This window comes from Ovis canadensis, chromosome 1, assembly GCF_042477335.2.
Source record: "Ovis canadensis isolate MfBH-ARS-UI-01 breed Bighorn chromosome 1, ARS-UI_OviCan_v2, whole genome shotgun sequence".
Lineage (NCBI taxonomy): Eukaryota > Metazoa > Chordata > Mammalia > Artiodactyla > Bovidae > Ovis > Ovis canadensis.
Genome location: NC_091245.1, coordinates 72,226,022 through 72,245,476, shown reverse-complemented (window position 1 = coordinate 72,245,476; position 19,455 = coordinate 72,226,022). Strand labels below are relative to the sequence as shown.

At 37.5% G+C, this 19,455-nt stretch overlaps 1 protein-coding gene across 1 annotated transcript in view; it reads right to left on the bottom strand.

The window, feature by feature from the left end:
- Positions 1-19,455, bottom strand: part of ABCD3 (ATP binding cassette subfamily D member 3) — an 80,350-nt gene that overhangs the window by 44,427 nt on the left and 16,468 nt on the right. The window contains exons 2-3 of the mRNA XM_069598253.1: positions 8,344-8,380; positions 1,141-1,239 (exon numbers count right to left, since the gene is read on the bottom strand). Of these exons, the coding sequence (XP_069454354.1) occupies positions 1,141-1,239; positions 8,344-8,380 (136 nt within the window). The remainder of the gene's footprint in view (positions 1-1,140; positions 1,240-8,343; positions 8,381-19,455) is intronic.

Sequence of the window (19,455 nt, the reverse complement as noted above, 5' to 3'; positions counted from 1 at the left end):
TAAGGGATGAAGCAGATTTAAAAAGCGCGTGTCCAGCTTTCCTCCACGAAACACATACTGTTGTTCAGTCGCTAAGTCGTGTCTACCTCTTTGCGACCCATGGATTGCAACGCACCAACTTCCCTGCCCTTCATTATCTTCTGGAATTTGCTCAAATGCATGTCCACTGAGTTGGTGATACTATCTAAACACACATTATCTCTATCCAATTAGGAAAAAAACAAATGTTATTAAATTACTTTTTAGAGTTTCTTATGGGTAGTCAACAAGACACGATGCTAAACTGAGGGGAAGGAGAGCAAGCCCAGTATACGGAGGAATGTGTCTTTTCTCTGAGAATTACAGTGCTTCAGTGTCTTACCCTTTTCTTGATGTCACTAGATTATAAGGCTAATGATGTTTAAAATGTGAAGAGTAGGAAACAATTATCTTTGAAGAAGACAAATTTGGCAGGAAAGATTTTAAAAGAGATTCTTTGAAAGGAGGCTAATTGAAAAACACTGCAGTATCTAGGTAAGAATATTCAGAAAGAAAAATTAGCAGATACCAGTGACTAAAAGGATGACAGGTATGTATGGGGAGGAGAAAGAGTCAAAGGTGATAATATTTCCAGTTGTACAAAAGGAGAACACTAAGGTAATTAAAGATGGAGAACACAGTATTATTTTTTAATCATTAAAAATAATAAATAGTGACAAAGATAATCTTGATAGAAGGGCAAAGGAAAGAATAATAAAACTTTATTCCAACAACCAGTTCACTTCCTAAAAATAAAGAATTCAGGTATCTTAAAAACATTAAATCAAATATGAAAAAGCAACCTTCAAACATACTTCATATCAATGCTACTTATTAACATCTTAATGTAATAAAAAGATCTTTCTAAATTTAATCTTGTCTTCAATATAATAAAGCAACACCATTTAGGATAGCTATATCGCAGTACTCCAGTATTTCACATAAAATATAATAAAATATTTCACAAGCAATAGCAAATCATTTAAAAACTGGCACTGAACAACAGTGATATTTGACTTGTAGCAGAACAAAGGCTTTATAATTCTGTCATTTTGACCTCATGTAACCATTAAAGGTGAACAGTGAACAGTTTCATAAAGCAATGATTTCATTAAGACTTACCTCTTTACAAAATGTTTTAGGTACCATGATTTTCAGAATTCGCATGAGCCTTGAAAAAAACACCCTGTCCACCACAGCTCGCTCTTTTTTCCCTTCTTTCTACATTAAAAAAAAAAAGAAAGAAAGCTTTTTAAATAGCTATAACAAAAAAGATTTTAAAACCATGTCTCATCTAAGTCAATATAAACAACTATCAAGATGGATACAGTATTTGAAGAACACAGTCCTATACTGTTCTTCATATTCAAACATGCTTTCAAGAAAATAAGACTTTACCAAAAACTGAAAAAGGAGGTGATAAGTTCTGAAACTGCAGAAAATATATGGAAAAAGAACACTGCAAGCAGAAGGAACAGTAAGTGTCAAATGCCAAGGTGAAAGCCCATTCACCAACAAAACGGCGAATCTGGCAGGAGCCGTGAGCAAGAGATAGCAGCAGCAGATGAGGCTAGAGGACAACTAAGCAATGGCCAAGTACTTACTGTCTGTTCATTATCCTCTTCCTGATTAACAACAGAATTTTTGAAAAATCTTTAACAGGAAGTTTCCTTCTATCAATTACAGGAAACGTTGGGATTCCTAGATTTATCATTTAGCATTTCTAATGTGCACTCTCTTCCTTAAGAATTCAAAGACAGACAAGGCTCCCTCACTCATTCAGTTCACATTCTAGCAGGGGAAACACAAATTAAAAAGAAACCAATAACCAAGTTATTACAGATAGACCAGGCAGGGTCAAGAGGAAAAGAATGACTTCAGAAAAGTTTGAGAAGAAAGATCTCTTTGGGTGAGGGTAGTAAGGCACGGGGAACACCAGGCACAAAACCCAGTTCAGGAATAAAACTGGTGTGCGCACTGAAGCGCAAGATGACCGAGCAGAGGAGACAGGAGGGAGAAGAAGGGGCGGGCAGGGCCCCGAAGAACAGAGCCCTGAAGCCACCGACAGGATTCAGAGTTCACTGTCAGTGCAGAGGGAGACCACTGAAGACAATCAAGAGCAGGAAGGCGCCCTACTAGCAGTGTTAGTCACTCAGCCGTGTCGACTCTTTGCGACCCCACGGACTATATAGTCTGCCAGGCTCCTCTGTCCATGGGATTCTCCAGGCAAGAATACTGGAGTGGATTGCCATTCCCTTCTCCAGAGGATCCTCCCAAACTAGGGATCGAACCCAGGTCTCCTGCATTGCAAGCAGATTCTTAACCATCTGAGCAACAGAGACTACTCTCAGACATTTCTTCATTGCCGCTAGTCCATGAAAACCTAGATACAAACCACTTGCAAGGATAAGAAAAAAGTGATGTGCACTGGATATAGTGGACGTTATTTACCTTATTTTTTCTGGGCTGTCTGCAAGAACGAGCAGAAGAAACTTTTCAGAACAGGCAAGACTCTCCAGAAGGACCTCATCCTCAATTTAGCTCCTTTCCCCAACTCCCATAATCGCTGCTCACTTATTTACTAACTACTATGCTCTTGATACTATGCCCGTGATAAACAAATACCCATGCTATAGTAAATTCTATTAGACAAACTTTGTTGTAAATGTGCTTTAATTAAATTAATATCTTATTAAACCTTGTGAGTAGTCTGTAAACTGAATTAGAATAATAAGCTACCATCCACATGTTAGACACTGTACTAAGTGCTTTATATATATAATCCTAATAAACAGTCACTGCATAGATTACAGAATTGTAGTCTAAAACACGAAGGCACTGAATGTGCGGAGTTAGGTCAGAAAGACTAAGACAGAAATAACTGGATAAGAATCAACTTATCATGTACCTCTGATTCCTGCTGGAACAAAGTTCAGGTCTTTCAAAACTTATAAAGGTTATAAACCTCATCCTACTGAGTCACAGGCGAAAGTCTACTCTATTCACATGTACAGGCATTCATTCATTCAATATTTACTTGGTCCCAGGCATTGTTCTAAATCATAGGGATACACTAGTGAACAAAACTTAAAACACCCTATTCACAGTCAATTCACTCTAGCTAGTCTATTCTCCTCAAGCCAAACTGTACAACTTCAACCTAAATCTCTCCTTTCACTGCCCCCCACCCAAACTAAGTATAGGAAGAATAAAGAGAAAGCAATATAACATCAACTATCTTATAAAGAAAAAGTTAAACTGCCTCCTGACCTCACTTCATCCCACCTGTAGTCAATACCTTCTCCATTTCTAGCTTGAACCTTAGAATAATTTTAAGATAAAATGACCTCCTCTGATTTAAACAAAGAACTACTATTTCTAGCTGCTCTAAAGAAAGGATCTAGGGCGGAGAAGGCAATGGCACCCCACTCCACTACTCTTGCCTGGAAAATCCCATGGACGGAGGAGCCTGGTGGGGTGCAGTCCATGGGGTCGCTAAGAGTCGGACACGACTGAGCGACTTCACTTTCACTTTTCACTTTCATGCATTGGAGAAGGAAATGGCAACCCACTCCAGTGTTCTTGCCTGGAGAATCCCAGGGAGAGGGGAGCCTGGTGGGCTGCCGTCTATGGAGTCACACAGAGTCGGACACGACTGAAGCGACTTAGCAGCAGCAGGGCAAACCATGAGAAAGGTTTAAAAAAAAAAAGTTATAAGAAAGCAACATGAAGCACCTGGAATACAATCAGCACCTTACCTGGTGCATAGCTTCCCCTCCTCTTTTCCTCCTGTTCCTATCGTCACTGCTCCTGTTTCTTACGCTGTCTGAAAGCTGACTTTATTATTTTTGTTAAATTTGAATCCATGAAGGGAACTATATACTTCCTAAAATGAGGAAACACCCGACACCTGGACTGGAGGGCTTACTCAGAAAGGCTGAAGAAGTATCAAGGTGCTCTACCACTCCTGACACATCATAAAATTCATGCCTGACACCAATCTAAACACAAATAACTACAGAGACAGCACATCTCATAAACACTACAAGTCTCTTCTAAGAATCCATTTTAAATTCACAGTTGACTTCCCCCACCTATAAACTTCCCAGTGATTTTTTAAAATATTAAAAACACTTTGATGATATAAATCTGACATGCAAATCATAGGGGGAAAAAAACATTAGATAGAGACCATTTAAGAAGCTAAAGTAATAAAGCATTCAGAAAAAAAAAAAATATATATATATATATATATGTCCCTAACATTCAGGAGGCAACAATGCCAAAGGGCAATGAGATTCTATTGATGTGTCAGCCAACTTGGAAAGGTGACATGAACTAGAGTTGACCAAAAAAGACAGATGCTTGAAACAGCAAATAAAAGGTCATCGGGTGCTGACAAAGTGTAAGCACCTCTGTATATTGTTAGAGAAACTGTAAATCAACATAACTATCATGTTGTATACATCAAAATGTACAAAGCATACTCACTGTTATAGGTAAAACAATCCAGCAAATTTACTTTCAGAAACTTATCCTAGAGGTATTCCTGCACATGTGCTTAAATACATAAATGAAAAAACTCATATACTGTTTTATAATATTATAAAATTAACCTAAATGTGCATCAATTATGAGATACTATATAAATCATGGCAAATTTATGCAGTGAAGATTCTACACAATTGCAGAAAAGGAAGCAGCTCATATTTATACAAGAGACTACTACAGAGTGGTTAAATTAACTAGGTCTATAGCTATCGACCTATAGCTATAGGTGGATCTTAAAAAAATATATGCTGAAATAAAGTAGAACAATAAATACAATGATTTGATTTATAAAATTTTCCAATAAGCAAAATAATTCTACGCATAGTGTTTATGGAGCTATCCACATACTTCAAAAGGATAAAAATACGCATGGGAATGCTAAATGCTAAACCCAGCACAATCTTTGCATATTTTGAATTTTATATCCTGTGTATTACATCAAAATTAAAAGAATTAACATTTTAAAGTCAACACTCTTTTTATACTCTTCTCTAAAATTTTTTCTCCTTAAATCTCATGTCTTATGAAAATTATCTCACCTCAACCCATCCTGCTGCTGCTGCTGCTAAGTCACTTCAGTCGTGTCCGACTCTGTGCGACCCCATAGACGGCAGCCCAGCAGGCTCCCCCATCCCTGGGATTCTCTAGGCAAGAACACTGGAGTGGGTTGCCATTTCCTTCTCCAATGCATGAAAGTGAAAAGTGAAAGTAAAGTCGCTCAGTTGTGTCCAACCCTCAGCAACCCCATGGACCGCAGCCTACCAACCCATCCCACCAAAGACTAAAAATTTCAATGAAAAAAAATTCTAATTGCGTCCCCTCATAAAAGACACATTCACTGTAGAAAAACTAGAAAATTCTGACAAGCAAAAAGAGAGCCTATACCTACCATTTAGAGATGTCAACTATTAACATTTGGCACGTATCTTACCAATATGTCTGTGTGTGCACTTCTTATAAATTTTACAAATGTGGTACCAATATGTACACTGTCTTAAACCTTTTTCTGCCAACCATTTGTTCAAAAACTAGATTTATCTTGCTTATACTATATGAGTAGCAAACAAGTAGATGTTTTTGGAATATACAAAAAATAGCAGAATTTTAAATGTGTGAATACTGATGTACTAATTAGTTTCAGTCACATCCTAAAACTTGCAGGTATGGTGGTATACAGATAGTGATATAACTAAGATAACTGAGCTTTGAAGACTCAGGTATAACTTACATATGAGAGATTATGAAGATGAAAATAACAAGATAAGCATAAAATGTCCCACTTTTTAGACTATGGAAACTAAAGAGTAGCAATTTGATGTCAATATCCAGGATATTCAAAGAATAGACATTAATATGAGGGCTCAGGAAGACCTACGAGACTCTAATCACAAACAGCCGGCAGAAGTTTACTAGGAATGAGGCATATCTAACCCTTCTAATTTTGTTCTTGTCAAGAATATCGTACTAGTATATTAGCTGACGTAAGGTCACATAAGCTCCATGATGGTAGGAACTTTTGTAACTGCTATACACACAAAACCAGAACAATGCCAGGCATACATGAGGCGCTCAAACAATACATGGTGACAGACTGACTTAATAAATGAATTAATAAATTAATCACGGAATTTGATATTTCTTATAAAACTATCATGGCTTAATGGAGAAATAAAGACCAGATTTTGTGACAGTTGGATATAGTCACAGCTAAATAAACCATCACAAAAAAAAACAAAAGATTAAGAGACGCCACAGAGGAATTTTCTTGTCCTAACCTAGACAATACTATCAGCAATTGTGAGAAAGAGGAGACAAATTAAATTTGTACATAATACCTTCCACCTAACACATTAGGTGTTAGAATTATATTCAAAATTACACTAGGAGTTCCCTGGTGGCCTCGTGGTTAGGATTCTTGGCTTTCATTGCCATGGCCCTGGTTTATATCCTGGTCAGGGAACTGAGATCCTGAAGGCCGTGTAGTGTGGCCAAAAAGAAAAAAAAATTACAGTACTAGAATACATATATTATAGAATAGTCTAGTAGTATAGACCCTACCCGCTCCAGTAGTCTTGCCTGGAAAATCCCATGGATGGAGGAGCCTGGTGGGCTGCAGTCCATGGGGTTGCTAAGAGTCAGACATGACTGAGCGACTTCACTTTCACTTTTCACTTTCATGCATTAGAGAAGGAAATGGCAACCCACCCCAGTGTTCTTGCCTGGAGAATCTCAGGGATGGGGTTGCAAAGAGTCGGACACGACTGAAGCAACTTAGCAGCGGTAGCAGCGGCATAGACCCTACAGGTGGACTTAATGTTTATCTAAAACCAACAACCGGAGTTCCCATATGACCTAGAAATTTTACTCCTGGGTATATACCCAAGAGAAACGAAAACCTATCTCCACATGTCCATATGAAAACCTGTACATGAATGCATGAAAGTTCATAGCAGCATAATTCAAAATGATCAAAAAGGAGGAAACCACTTAAATTTCCCACAACTAATGGTTAAGCAAATGTGGTATATCTAAACAATGAAATGAAGTCGTTCCGTTGTGTCCAACTCTCTGTGACCCCATGGACTATAGCCTGCCATGCTCCTCTGTCCATGGGATTTTCCAGGGAAGAATACTGGAATGGGTTGCCATTTCCTTCTCCAGAGGATTACAATTCAGCAATTAAAAAAAAAAAAATGACGTACTGATGTATTCAACAACACATATGAACCCTAAAAACATCATGTTAAATAAAAGAAGCCGGTCACAAAATGCCAAATATTACCACATGATTCTATTTATATGAAATGTCCAAAATAGGCAAATCAGCAGAGACCAGTGGCGCAGTGGTTACCAAGGGACAGGAGGAGAGGAATGATTACTAATGGGCACAGAACTTCTTCATGAGGAGTTGCAAGTTTTTTAAATTAGATAGTGGTGATGGCTGTAAAGCTCTGTAAACATACTAAAACCACTAAATTGTATACTTAAATGGATGGATTTTATGGTATATGAATTACATCTCAATAAAACTGTCACCCCAAAAAAGAAATAACTGATGAATACCGGTGTCTGTTAAAAGAGCTGTTCATCAGAAAGATATCTCAAGCTTACAATTTACCACAAACTCCACTTGATGTAAACAGAAGTAATGGCTAAAAAAGTACAAGCAACTTTAGGCTGAATTTTAGCAATATGGTACTCATATCAAGAGATGTAATAGTGCAGATGCATTCCGTGCTAGTCAGACCATTTCTGGACAACTACATTTTATCCTAAACATAGTGTCTGGAGGAACTAACTCGTACAGATCCAGAGGAGTGTATACATAATTGAAGAACAATCAGAAACCACGTTACCTGAGAAACTCTTGAAGGAATGATAACTGCTTAGCATGGGGGGAAAAAAAGGATTCAGAAAATACAACTACCTTCAAACAATATCAGAGTCTGTTAGAGAGAGCAGAGTAAACTTGTTCTGTGTCTCTTCAGAAGACAAAATAGAATCTTAGAGAAAGAAGATTAGTTGCACCAAAGTTACAGCTATCTCCTAGGTAGTACTTTCCACCAAATAAACAGATTCAAGTAAATACTAGAAGTCACCTATCAAGGCTTTCTATCTTAGGAATAATCTCTATAATATGTAGTGGGTTTGGGATGATACTTAAGTTCCCTTCCAATCCTAAAATTCCCTGACTTTATCCTAGTTCAAAAATACATAATGAAACAAATGAAGTAAATGCATGAAATCCCAAAGAGTAAATGATATAAATTTTACCTCATTGTTCTGTAATGGTGGTTTTCCATTTTTCTTACTGCAGAGAAAAAGAAAAAAGAGCAAGAGAGCTTTATTTGCAAATTGTTTCCATCATAAAAGAATTATTTTAAGAAATAAAAAGAATATACCAAATTCTCCAAATGAGTTTCTTCTTTTACATGTCACACTGAGACAGAATATATTAAATACAATAGTCCAACTGCCTCTTACTAAGTATAATTCACAGAAAATGCTCAATAAATGTTAACTACCACTATCATGTGTCAGGCATTACATTGTAATTTTTTCATACACACACAAATATACTTATTCTATGATTTCTCCCATGAAGATATGGAATCTATCTTTCCATCCTTGAATCAAGGCTTGGCCATGACATTAGCAAACTGATACAAACAAGGGGCTGAAAACATTCATGTACTAGGCTCACTCTCTTGCTGGTGGGAATCCTTTCCCAGACATGTGAGCGATCCCAGTCTGTAGCCTAAAGGATGGGAGACTATGTGTCATTTCCATGTTACAAATGAAAAAACCGGCTTAGAAGAGTCAGTAGCACGACCAAGGTTCAAGCAACTCAAAGTAGTTTATCTACCACTTGAACCCAGATCTGACTACTAACCCAGGCTTCCTCCCCTAAACAGTATAATAACCAAACTTGGCTTCTGTTTATATACACTACCACCTCACCCTATGCTTCTAAATAATATTGATCACAGTTAAAATCTCTTGTTTAACGTACGTTTCCTCCCAGTAAATTAGTTCCATGAAATCAGGAGCTACTGCAGGTTGGTCTCTCCAAAGTAGAGTACAAAATGTCTATTAGAGATCAGCATCCGTGAAAGAAAGGCAAAGAAGGAAAGCTAGGCAGAACTCAAAACTGTGATACACACCAACAAAATTTCAGCCAACCAGGTGGGAAGCCCTGAAGCAAGAAAAGTTCATCCTAGTGCTCTGAGATGGGATGAAATGGTAGGGTTTTTTAAACCTCTTCCTAACTCAATAAGCAAATCTATCCCGCTCCAGCGAGATCATGACCTTGGAGAAGGTAGCCCTGCAGCTGAGGCAGACCATAAGACGTGTGCAGAAGGGGTTACCTGGTGATTCGCACTGCTCATAGCTGGACAATAAGCCCTTCTTTGAAGGGGAATCTGGATAGCACATCTCCTTTTCTTACTGCAAGGGTCATATATTGCCCAATCCTCTATGTTCAATACCTAGTTGAGCCCCAGCAATTTGCAGATTGAACATTTTCATTACAGGACACCATGTCACTGAGTAAGGCAAGAAAGACACACAACTACAACGTGGTAAATGCTATCATTTTTAAAATGCTTAGGCATATTACTGTTTCTAATTTCAACTACACTACAGGATTGCTCATTTGTTTTTAAATTTTCATGAGACTACAAAACCATTTCAGAAGATGCCTTTTATACATATATACATGTTCAAGTGTGCACAGTTAATTATGAGCCCCTTTTATAAGGCTTTCTAAATTCCTCTTTTTAAAGAATTCTTTGAAGTTTCCTCAGTTTTGAAGATACCAGCTGTATGTGATTTAGTCACTAAGTCGTGTCCAACTCTTGCGACCTCATGGACTATAGCCTGCCAGGCTCCTCTGTCCATGGGATTCTCCAGGCAAGAATACTGGAGTGGGTTGCCATTTCCTTCTCCAAAGGATCTTCTTGACACAGGAATCGAACCTGGGTCTCCTGCATTGCAGGCAGATTCTTTAGACTAAACTACCAGGGAAGTCCTTATCAGCTATATAAATACATATAAATTGCTTAGGATATATGAGAGCAGTATATTAGAATCCTGTTTATTGGATTACATTTTTTTTAACTTCATATGTCAAAAAGATTATTATTTTTTTTTACTTCATATGTCTAAAGGGTGGAGAGAAGTTAATGTACTTCCAAAAACAAGATCTACTAGTAGGCAGATTCAAGTTTAACAAAAATTCAGTATTTTCCTTTTTTTGATTTTTATCCTATGAAACTAGAAAGGCTCTACAACAGACATGTCTTCTACCCTTCTATGTTTCTTTTGACTACCAAAAAAAATAAATATAGCAGCTAAATTAAATTCATTAAAATAAAAGCATTCAACATGTTCAAAATATATTACCAGTATGAACACAAAATGGTGAAAGTAAAAGTCACTCAGTCATGTCCGACTCTTTGCGACCCCATGGATAATACAGTCCATGGAATTCTCCAGGGCAGAATACTGGAGTGGGTAGCCATTCCCTTCTTCAGGGGATGTTCCAAACCCAGGGATCAAACTCAGGTCTCCTGCATTGCGGGCGGATTCTTTACCAGCTGAGCCACCAGGTGAGGTATCCGTAATCTGATTTGGAGCAGTCGCTAAATATCAGGTGTTTTGTTACATCTCAGGGAATAACCGACTGAAATTATTTTTAAATCTAATTTTGTGACAATGTGAATGATGACCTTAAACCAGTCTATTATATCAAAATCGATGTTATGTTCAGACAGGAGCTGCTCATCTATTTTCTTCTTGCTCAATAAATCAGCACATGGGATGGCAGTCCTGCATCAATCCTTTTCATTGCCTTCCCAATAGCTAAGCCTGGGCAGAGGGAAGGAAAAGAGGATCACAGTACCAGGATAAGAGGTATAAAAACAATTTGATTGCTAGAGTAAGAAACAGAGGCACACAGAATAGATACATTATCAAATGCATGTGTTACTGAAAAGACAGGTAAATTATAAAGCAACATGGTCAAGAATCATTCAGACATCTACTAACTGCTTACTGCATGCTAAGGACTGTTCTAGATCAGCACTTCTCAAAACTTCCAGTCTCAGGGTCCTCAAGAACTTTTATTTATTTGTGTTACATGAATACTTATCACACAGAATTTCAACCTCAGAAATTTTTTAAAAATACTTATTTACTCATTTAAAGATAATAAACACATTAAGTAAAATTTTTATTTAAAAAAAGCTGTATTTTCCTAAAAAAAAAAAAACAACTTAGTAAGAAAAGTGCCATTGTTTCATATTTTGACAAATCTCCTTAACGTCTGGCTTAACAGAGGACAAGTGGATTCTCATATCTGAGTCTGTATGCATTCTATCTACGGCAATACAGATCTGTTGTTGCTGTTTAGTTGATAAAGTTGTGTCTGACTCCTTGCAACTCCATGGACTGTAGCCCACCGGGTTCCTCTGTCCATGGGATTTCCCAGGCAAGAATACTAGGTAGCTGTAAAACAGGAGTATTCTAGGAAGTGTGGATATTCTTCTGTGATACTATAATGTGGCAATGCAGTCTGAAAATTGTATCAATAAACTTCTACTTAGATACAATAAAATTCACTAATCTACATTATATTCCACTTTCAATGGCTATTTTTACCCATTCTAGATTTTCTAAGATCATGTATTAGTCATTTGGACAATAATGCTTCACTGAGTTCAACTGCAGGCTTTCCAAATGCAATACATTTTATTATACAGTATTTTTCAAAATTACACTTGTTAATGTTGCCGCCAATCTTACCAGAAAGGCCTTAAACACTGGGAAGCTATCAAGCTCATGGTAGCAAACAACTTTTTCAAATTCTGATTTTTCACTTGAAAGCTTAAATTATAACATTAGCAACAAATATTGCCAGTTGTTTTTCCTTGAAGGCAATACAAGAAAATGTCTGCAATATTCAAGGCTGAATAAACACAGTTATTCAGTCTTTCTTCCAAGTAAAAATGATGTCACACACACACACACCAAGTAGCTAGTTCAGTTCACAACTCAAATAACTGAACAGTGCTTTTTCTGAAGACCACCTCTGTACTTAGTACACTGCAAGAAGTACTTTTGCGTATTTCTCCTTTTTCTCTGCCAAACACATTACAAAAAAGAAAGACAACAGTAACCAACTATTTATAAAAAAGTTTATGAGGGTTTTATCCAAGAAATGCAAGATCAGGTTCAGTTCAGCTCAGTCGCTCAGTCGTGTCCGACTCTTTGCGACCCCATGAACCGCAGCATGCCAGGCCTCCCTGTCCATCACCAACTCCCAGAGTTCACCCAAATCCATGTCCATTGAGTCGGTGATGCCATCCAACCATCTCATCCTCTGTCGTCCCCTTCTCCTCCTGCCCTCAATCTTTCCCAGCATCAGGGTCTTTTCAAATGAGCTAGCTCTTCACATCAGGTGGCCAAAGTATTGGAGTTTCAGCCTCAACATCAGTCCTTCCAATGAATATTCAGGACTGATCTCCTTTAGAATGGACTGGTTGGATCTCTTTGCAGTCCAAGGGACTCTCAAGAGTCTTCTCCCAACACCACAGTTCAAAAGCATCAACTCTTTGGCACTCAGCTTTCTTTAGAGTCCAACTCTCACATCCATACTTGACCACTGGAAAAACCATAGCCTTGACTAGACAGACCTTTGTTGACAAAGTAATGTCTCTGCTTTTCAATATGCTGTCTAGGTTGGTCATAACTTTCCAAGATCATGTTAACATTTGAAAAATCAATGCAATTCATCCTATTAACAGTTTAGAACAGAATAAACATATGATCATATGTTCTGTATCAGATACAGAAAAGGCCTTATGACAATACCCAACACCTGCTCATCCTAAAAAACTCTCAGACTAGAAATAAAAGAAACTTCCTCAATATAACAAAGGACATCAACAAACACCTACAACTATCACCATACCAAATAACAAAAGACTAAATCTCTCTGTAAGATCTGGAATACGCCAAAGATGCCAACTCTCAGCACTTTTATTCAATATCATGACTGAAGTACACACTACAATAAGGCAAGGAGAAGAAACAAAAGGCACATAGAATGAAAATGGATTAGTAAAACTATCTTTATTGCAGACTCTTATTAATATCTACGTAGAAAACCCTAAAGAATCTACAAAAAAGCTAAGGAAGTTCAACTAGTTTCTAGGATATAACATCTATACATAAACATCAATTGTATTTTACATATGAGTGTAGAACAACTGGAAATGAAATTTTAAACATACCATTTTCAAAAGCATCAAAATATTAAATATTTAGTATTAAAAAGAAAACAAAAAAAGATGCACAAGACTTGCATGCTGAAAAATACAACACCCTGCAAAGAAGACTAGAGAGATCTATCATGCTCAAGGACAAGAAGAGTCAATATTATTAAAATGTCAATTCTTCCCTAATTGATTTAGAAATTCAATGAAATCCCAATCAAAATCCTACCAGACTTTTTTGCAAAGAGTAACAAATTGAATCTAAACTCCATTTGTAAATGCAGAGGACTTAGAACAACCAATAAATTCTGACAAAGAACAAAGTCAGAGGAACTGCACCTGACTTCAAGGCTTATCATAAAGCTATGCTAATTAAGAGAGTTTGATATCAAGTATAAATAGAAGTCAAAGAAATAAAAAAGTCCAAAGTAGACCTACACATACATGGTGCAAAAGCAACTCATTAAGGAAAGGATAATCTTTTAACCAATGGTACTGGATCAACTGGGCTTCCCAGGTGGCCCTAGTGGTAAAGAACCCTACTGCCAATGCAGGAGACACTGGAGACTCAGGTTTGATCCCTGGGTTGGGAAGATGCCCTGGAGAAGGGAATGGCAACCCAATCCAGCATTCTTGCCTAGAGGATCCCACGGACAGAGGAGCCTGGCGAGCTACAGTTCATGGGGTTGTGAAGAGTCGGACACAACTCAAGGGACTTAGCACGCACGCATGCACTAGATCAACTGGACAGACATATGAGGGGGAAAAAAAAGGGAATCTCAAACATCATTGCATACCACATACAAAAACTAACCTGAAGTGAAACAGAGACCTAAATGTTAGAGCTAAAACTACAAAGTTTCTAGAAGAGAACAGAAGATCTCAGTAATCTTGAGCTAAATAAGTAAAGTGAAGTTGCTCAGTCGTGTCCTACTCTTCGTGACCCTATGGACTGTAGCCTGCCAGGCTCCTCCATCCATTGGATTTTCCAGGCAAGAGTACTGGATGGGGTTGCCGTTTCCTTCTCCAGAGAGTTAAATACAGATAAAGATTCATTAAATAGAATAAACTGCACACGAAAAAAAAATCAATAAATTAGAATTCATCAAAATCCTAAATGTTTGTTTCTCAAAAGATACTAAGAAAAGTAAAAGGCAAGCCACCAAGTGGGAGAAAATACATGCAAAATACACACCCAAGAAAAAAAAAACTGTATTCAGAATAAATGACAGACTCTCACAATCAAGTAAGAAGGCAATTCATTTAAAGATTTAAACAGATATGTTGCCAAAGAAAATGTACGGATGAAAAATAAACAGGAAACATGCTCCATATCATTGGTTCTAAGGGAAATTCAAATTAAAACCACAATGAGAAACCACTACATGCATCCACTAGAATGAGTAAGATTAAAAAGACCGATCATATCAAGGGTTATCAATATGTGGAGCAACTGGAATTTTTTTATACTGCTGATGGGAGTATGAAAAGGAACACTCACTTTGGAAAAGTTTCTTAAAAAGTTAAGCATATACCTACCATATAACCCAGCCATTCCACTACTAAGTATTTGCTCAAGGAAAATGAAAGTGTATTTCCACACACAGACCTTACACAAATGTTCACAGTAGCTATATTTTTAATAGTCAAAACCTTGAAACATCCAAATGTTCAACAACAAGCAAGTGGATTTTAAAAATCAAAGTACTTCCATAAAATGTATTCAACAATTTTTAAAAAATTGATGCATGAAATATGAATATATCTCGAAATCACGATGTCTAGCTACTGAAAGTAGCTAGACAAAAATGTACATAGTTAGATTCCACTTATATGCAATTCCAGAGCAGCCAAATCTCATCTACAGTTTTATACAGCAGGTCAGTGGTGCCTTTAGGCTGGTGGAGGGGAGAAGGCTGACCACAGAGGGGGAAAGGGGGCCTTTGGAGTGATGGAGACGTTTGTTATCTTGACTGGAGTACTGGTTTCACTGATGCTTACATGTGAAAACTTACCAAGTTGTGTTTTAAATATAAGCAGTTTATTATGCATCAATAAAGCTTTAATAAAACTCTAAATGAAAAGATGACCCACTCGAGTACTCTTGCCTGGAAAATCCCATGGACAGAGGAGCCTGGTGGGCTGCAGTCCACAGGGTCACTGAGTCGGACACTACTGAGCGACTTCACTTTCACTTTTCACTTTGATGCACTGGAGAAGGAAATGGCAACCCACTCCAGTGTTCTTGTCTGGAGAATCCCAGGGACGGGGGAGCCTGGTGGGCTGCCGTCTATGTGGTCGCGCAGAGTCAGACATGACTGAAGCAACTCAGCAGCAGCAGCAAAGGAAAAAGATCAAAATTTAGGAGAGACATTTTCCTAAGAATACAATATAAAAGTAAATTTTGTTTGTTCTTTATTGGAAAGGTGAGGGAGAAGGAGAAGGAGTTAATTGTTCTTTAATAAAGTCAACAAAATATGTAAAATTAATAAGCAGAAACATCCCCAAAACAAACTATGAGACTACGAAAAAGAAACTGACAAAAATTGAAGAGAAGCTTTCAGACGATTTCTAGACTAAGCAAAAAAAGAACACAATTCTAAAAACTTTAATCAGAGTTTAGTTATCCAGAACAATAATTCTGACAGAATTTCTCACTTAAGTTTTTTTCCTAGACCAGTGTTTTCTAGACTTGGGGTAATGGATTAACCTCTCCTGAAGGAAAAGAAATTCTTACAGACTCCAGCATTGCCTTAAATTGGTTCTTCCTTAAATATGTATAAGCATAAAATTAAGTACAACTGACCCTTGACATGAGGTTTAGGGGCACTGATCCTCCATGAAGTTGAAGATTCACTTATAACTCTACAGTAGGCCCTCCATATCTGAGGTTCCAGATTCTTGGATTCAACCAAGGATTGTGTAGTACTGAAGTGAGTATTTAGTGAAAAAAAATCCACACGTATGCAAACTCTCGCAGTTCAAAACCATGCTGTTCAACAGTCAGCTGAATATATTCTTTTCCTTTACAGATCCTCTACATTCACAAAATAAAATGTATCACTTAAAAACAAGCAAAAACTTTAAAGCCACAATAAAAATGGAATCAATGTTTATTTAAAGTGATAGGTGAGATAGCACTGCTACAACTAATCACCAGTGCTGGGATAAAAAAGTAGAAGCAATTATTTATGTGTTCCATATGCTAGTTAATAGCTGAGAGTTTTTAATAATATTCATTATTTTTCCTTTGTAAACAATGAACTGGTTTTAAATCACTGCTTTATTAATGCTGATGAGATAATCAATTTATTAGTATATCCCCAAACAAAATTCTAAAAATCAAAATACTCAGGAGAAAATATCATAAGCCTTATTTAAATAAATATTACAAATTGGTATTTATAGAGATAAACAGGGATTCGTGTAATATAACTGCTCACAAAAAGAGAATTCTGCATAAATAAAACATAGGCACACACATATATACATATATCCACCCACACAAGCATATACATAAACACACCCACCACAGGTCACATGATCAGTCGGCTCTGCCATCACTTTTGTCCCTCCAAGCTTTCATAGAATATCTTATTCAGTGTGTACCATAACATCTCATGAAGGCTTCACTTGCCCTCAACACATCATCTACATGAAAGCCCTATGTTCTTTTATCAGTTTGTGACAATTACAGTAATACACTGCTCAGTTGCTCTATGTCTTTTTCATTATTTAAATCCAAAGCTTCATTATAATAAGAGTTCAGTTACTTAGAAATTCTATGAAGACAAGTTTCACCTGTAATTATCACTACAAAAGAAACGTTTAACAGCAAAAAAATTCAGTACAAATATAGACCTGATGGTTTCAAAATGTGGTGCTAGAGAAGATTTGTGAGAGTCCCTTGGACTGCAAGGAGATCAAACCAGTCAATCCTAAGGGAAATCAATCCTGAATACTCAATGGAAGGGCTGACACTGAAGCTCCAACACTTGGGCCACCTGATGCAAAGAGCCAACTCATTGGAAAAACCCTGATGCTGAACTTCCTGAGGGCAGGAGGAGAAGGAGCCAACAGACGATGAGGTGGTTAGATAACATCACTGACTCAATGGACATGAATTTGAGCAAAGTCCAGGAGAGAGTGAGGACACGGGAGTCTAATGTGCTACAGGGCATGGGCTGGCAAAGAGTCGGACACAACTTAGCGACTGAACAACATGAATGTAAAAGTTGAAAATGATTTTCTTAGTTTTACATTACGACATGTCAACCTAATACAGGTTCTAATGCAGCAGGTCTGTTTACTGTTTACATGTGGTCTCTCTGGAGACAATTAAACAGCCATTCAAACACAAACAGAGACACAAAAATCTGCAACAGTAGTGATTCAGATGACCCAGAAGGTGTATATATTCTTTTATTTATAACATCACTTAAATGAAAACACAAAGTTAAAAAATTATCAGAATCATTCGGCCCATTAGAGCCTAGAGATACCGCTCTAGAACACCTCAGTCAAAACCATGATATCAGCTATCACCTGTACTCCAAAGACTCCCCAAACCTCTAGTTCCTAATCTTTCCTGAACTCCCGACTTGAATATCCATTTTTTAAAATAAGGTAATTGTACTTGCATCTACTGAAACTACTTTAAACTTTCCATGTACTTTTATGTCTGAACTTACTGTTCCACCCCAAATCTACTCTTCCGTTTTCTCATACTGAAGTGGATCCTAACTCAGTGAATGTACCTTTTTCTACCCAGCCCCAGCCACAAACTTGAGAATTATTCTCAGATAATCTCCCTTTCGCATACTCTTTTTATCCAATCTCTCTCCATGCTCTCCTCTTCCTCTATTGCTCCGACTTCAATCAGGCCATCAAAATTTCTCACGTACTAACAATTTCCCCACCTGCTTTCTAAGGATTTTCCTTGTCATTTCTATTCTCTCCCACTTCACTCCCATAGCCATATCAAACACTCAGTGTACTCAAGGCGGGGGAAGGTGGGGGGTGGGGGAAGCACACGCGCACACACACAACCAAGGTCAATCAGGGACCAGAAATACTGACGAGCTGGACAAAGGTGGTGGCTAAGAAAATGGAAAGAAAGACGCAAAAAAATTTGCTAGAAATAACAGGATGAGGGAACAGACAAGAGCTACTGCTACTGCTGCTGCTAAGTCGCTTCAGTCGTGTCCAATTCTGTGCGACCCCATAGATGGCAGCCCACCAGGCTCCCCTGTCCCTGGGATTCTCCAGGCAAGAACACTGGAGTGGGTTGCCATTTCCTTCTCCAATGCATGAAAAGTGAAAAGTCAAAGTGAAGTCGCTCAGTCGTGTCTGACTCTTAGCGACCCCGTGGACTGCAGCCCACCAGGCTCCTCTGTCCATGGGATTTTCCAGGCGAGAGTACTCGAGTGGGGTGCCATAAAGGCCTAACTAAATATGGAAATGAAAGAAGAACAAAGATTAAAGAACCATGTAAAGATACTGGAGGTATTAGCTCCAAACTTATGCCCTGAAAGGTAAAGATCATTTTAACTCTTGCCTCACAAATAGCTTACACCTTGAGTGACCTGAGAACAGTGATTCTATTTACCATAATAAAGGATAATCACAGAAGCATTCAGGGAAATAATAATGTCAATGTGCTAATTTTCAAGTTTCGATAAGATAAGTATATGGAATTGTCCAGAATATAATTATTTTTAAATTGACATTTGAAGTTCAAAAGTAGAGATGTTAATTTTAAAGGAATTAATCTGACAATGGACTCCACTTAGCCGCTTAACAACAACATGACAATAATGTGAATATATAATGATATAACTCCTCTGCGAAACAAAACTATGAAACCTGAAATGTGAGTCTTGCATCTGCTTATTAAAAATTTCAGTATGTACTATATTAAAAAATTTAGTATGTTCTCTTAAGAAATTTGGTTTAAGTTGTTCCCTAACTAAAACTGCTCCTAGGCACTTTAAGAAGCAAACATTCCTCTTAAAATGAGAGTATGTTTACTATAAGCCTCAAAATTATTCCTACAAATAATTTTAAATAACATGTCCAGATCATAATCAAAAATAACCAAGCACACAGG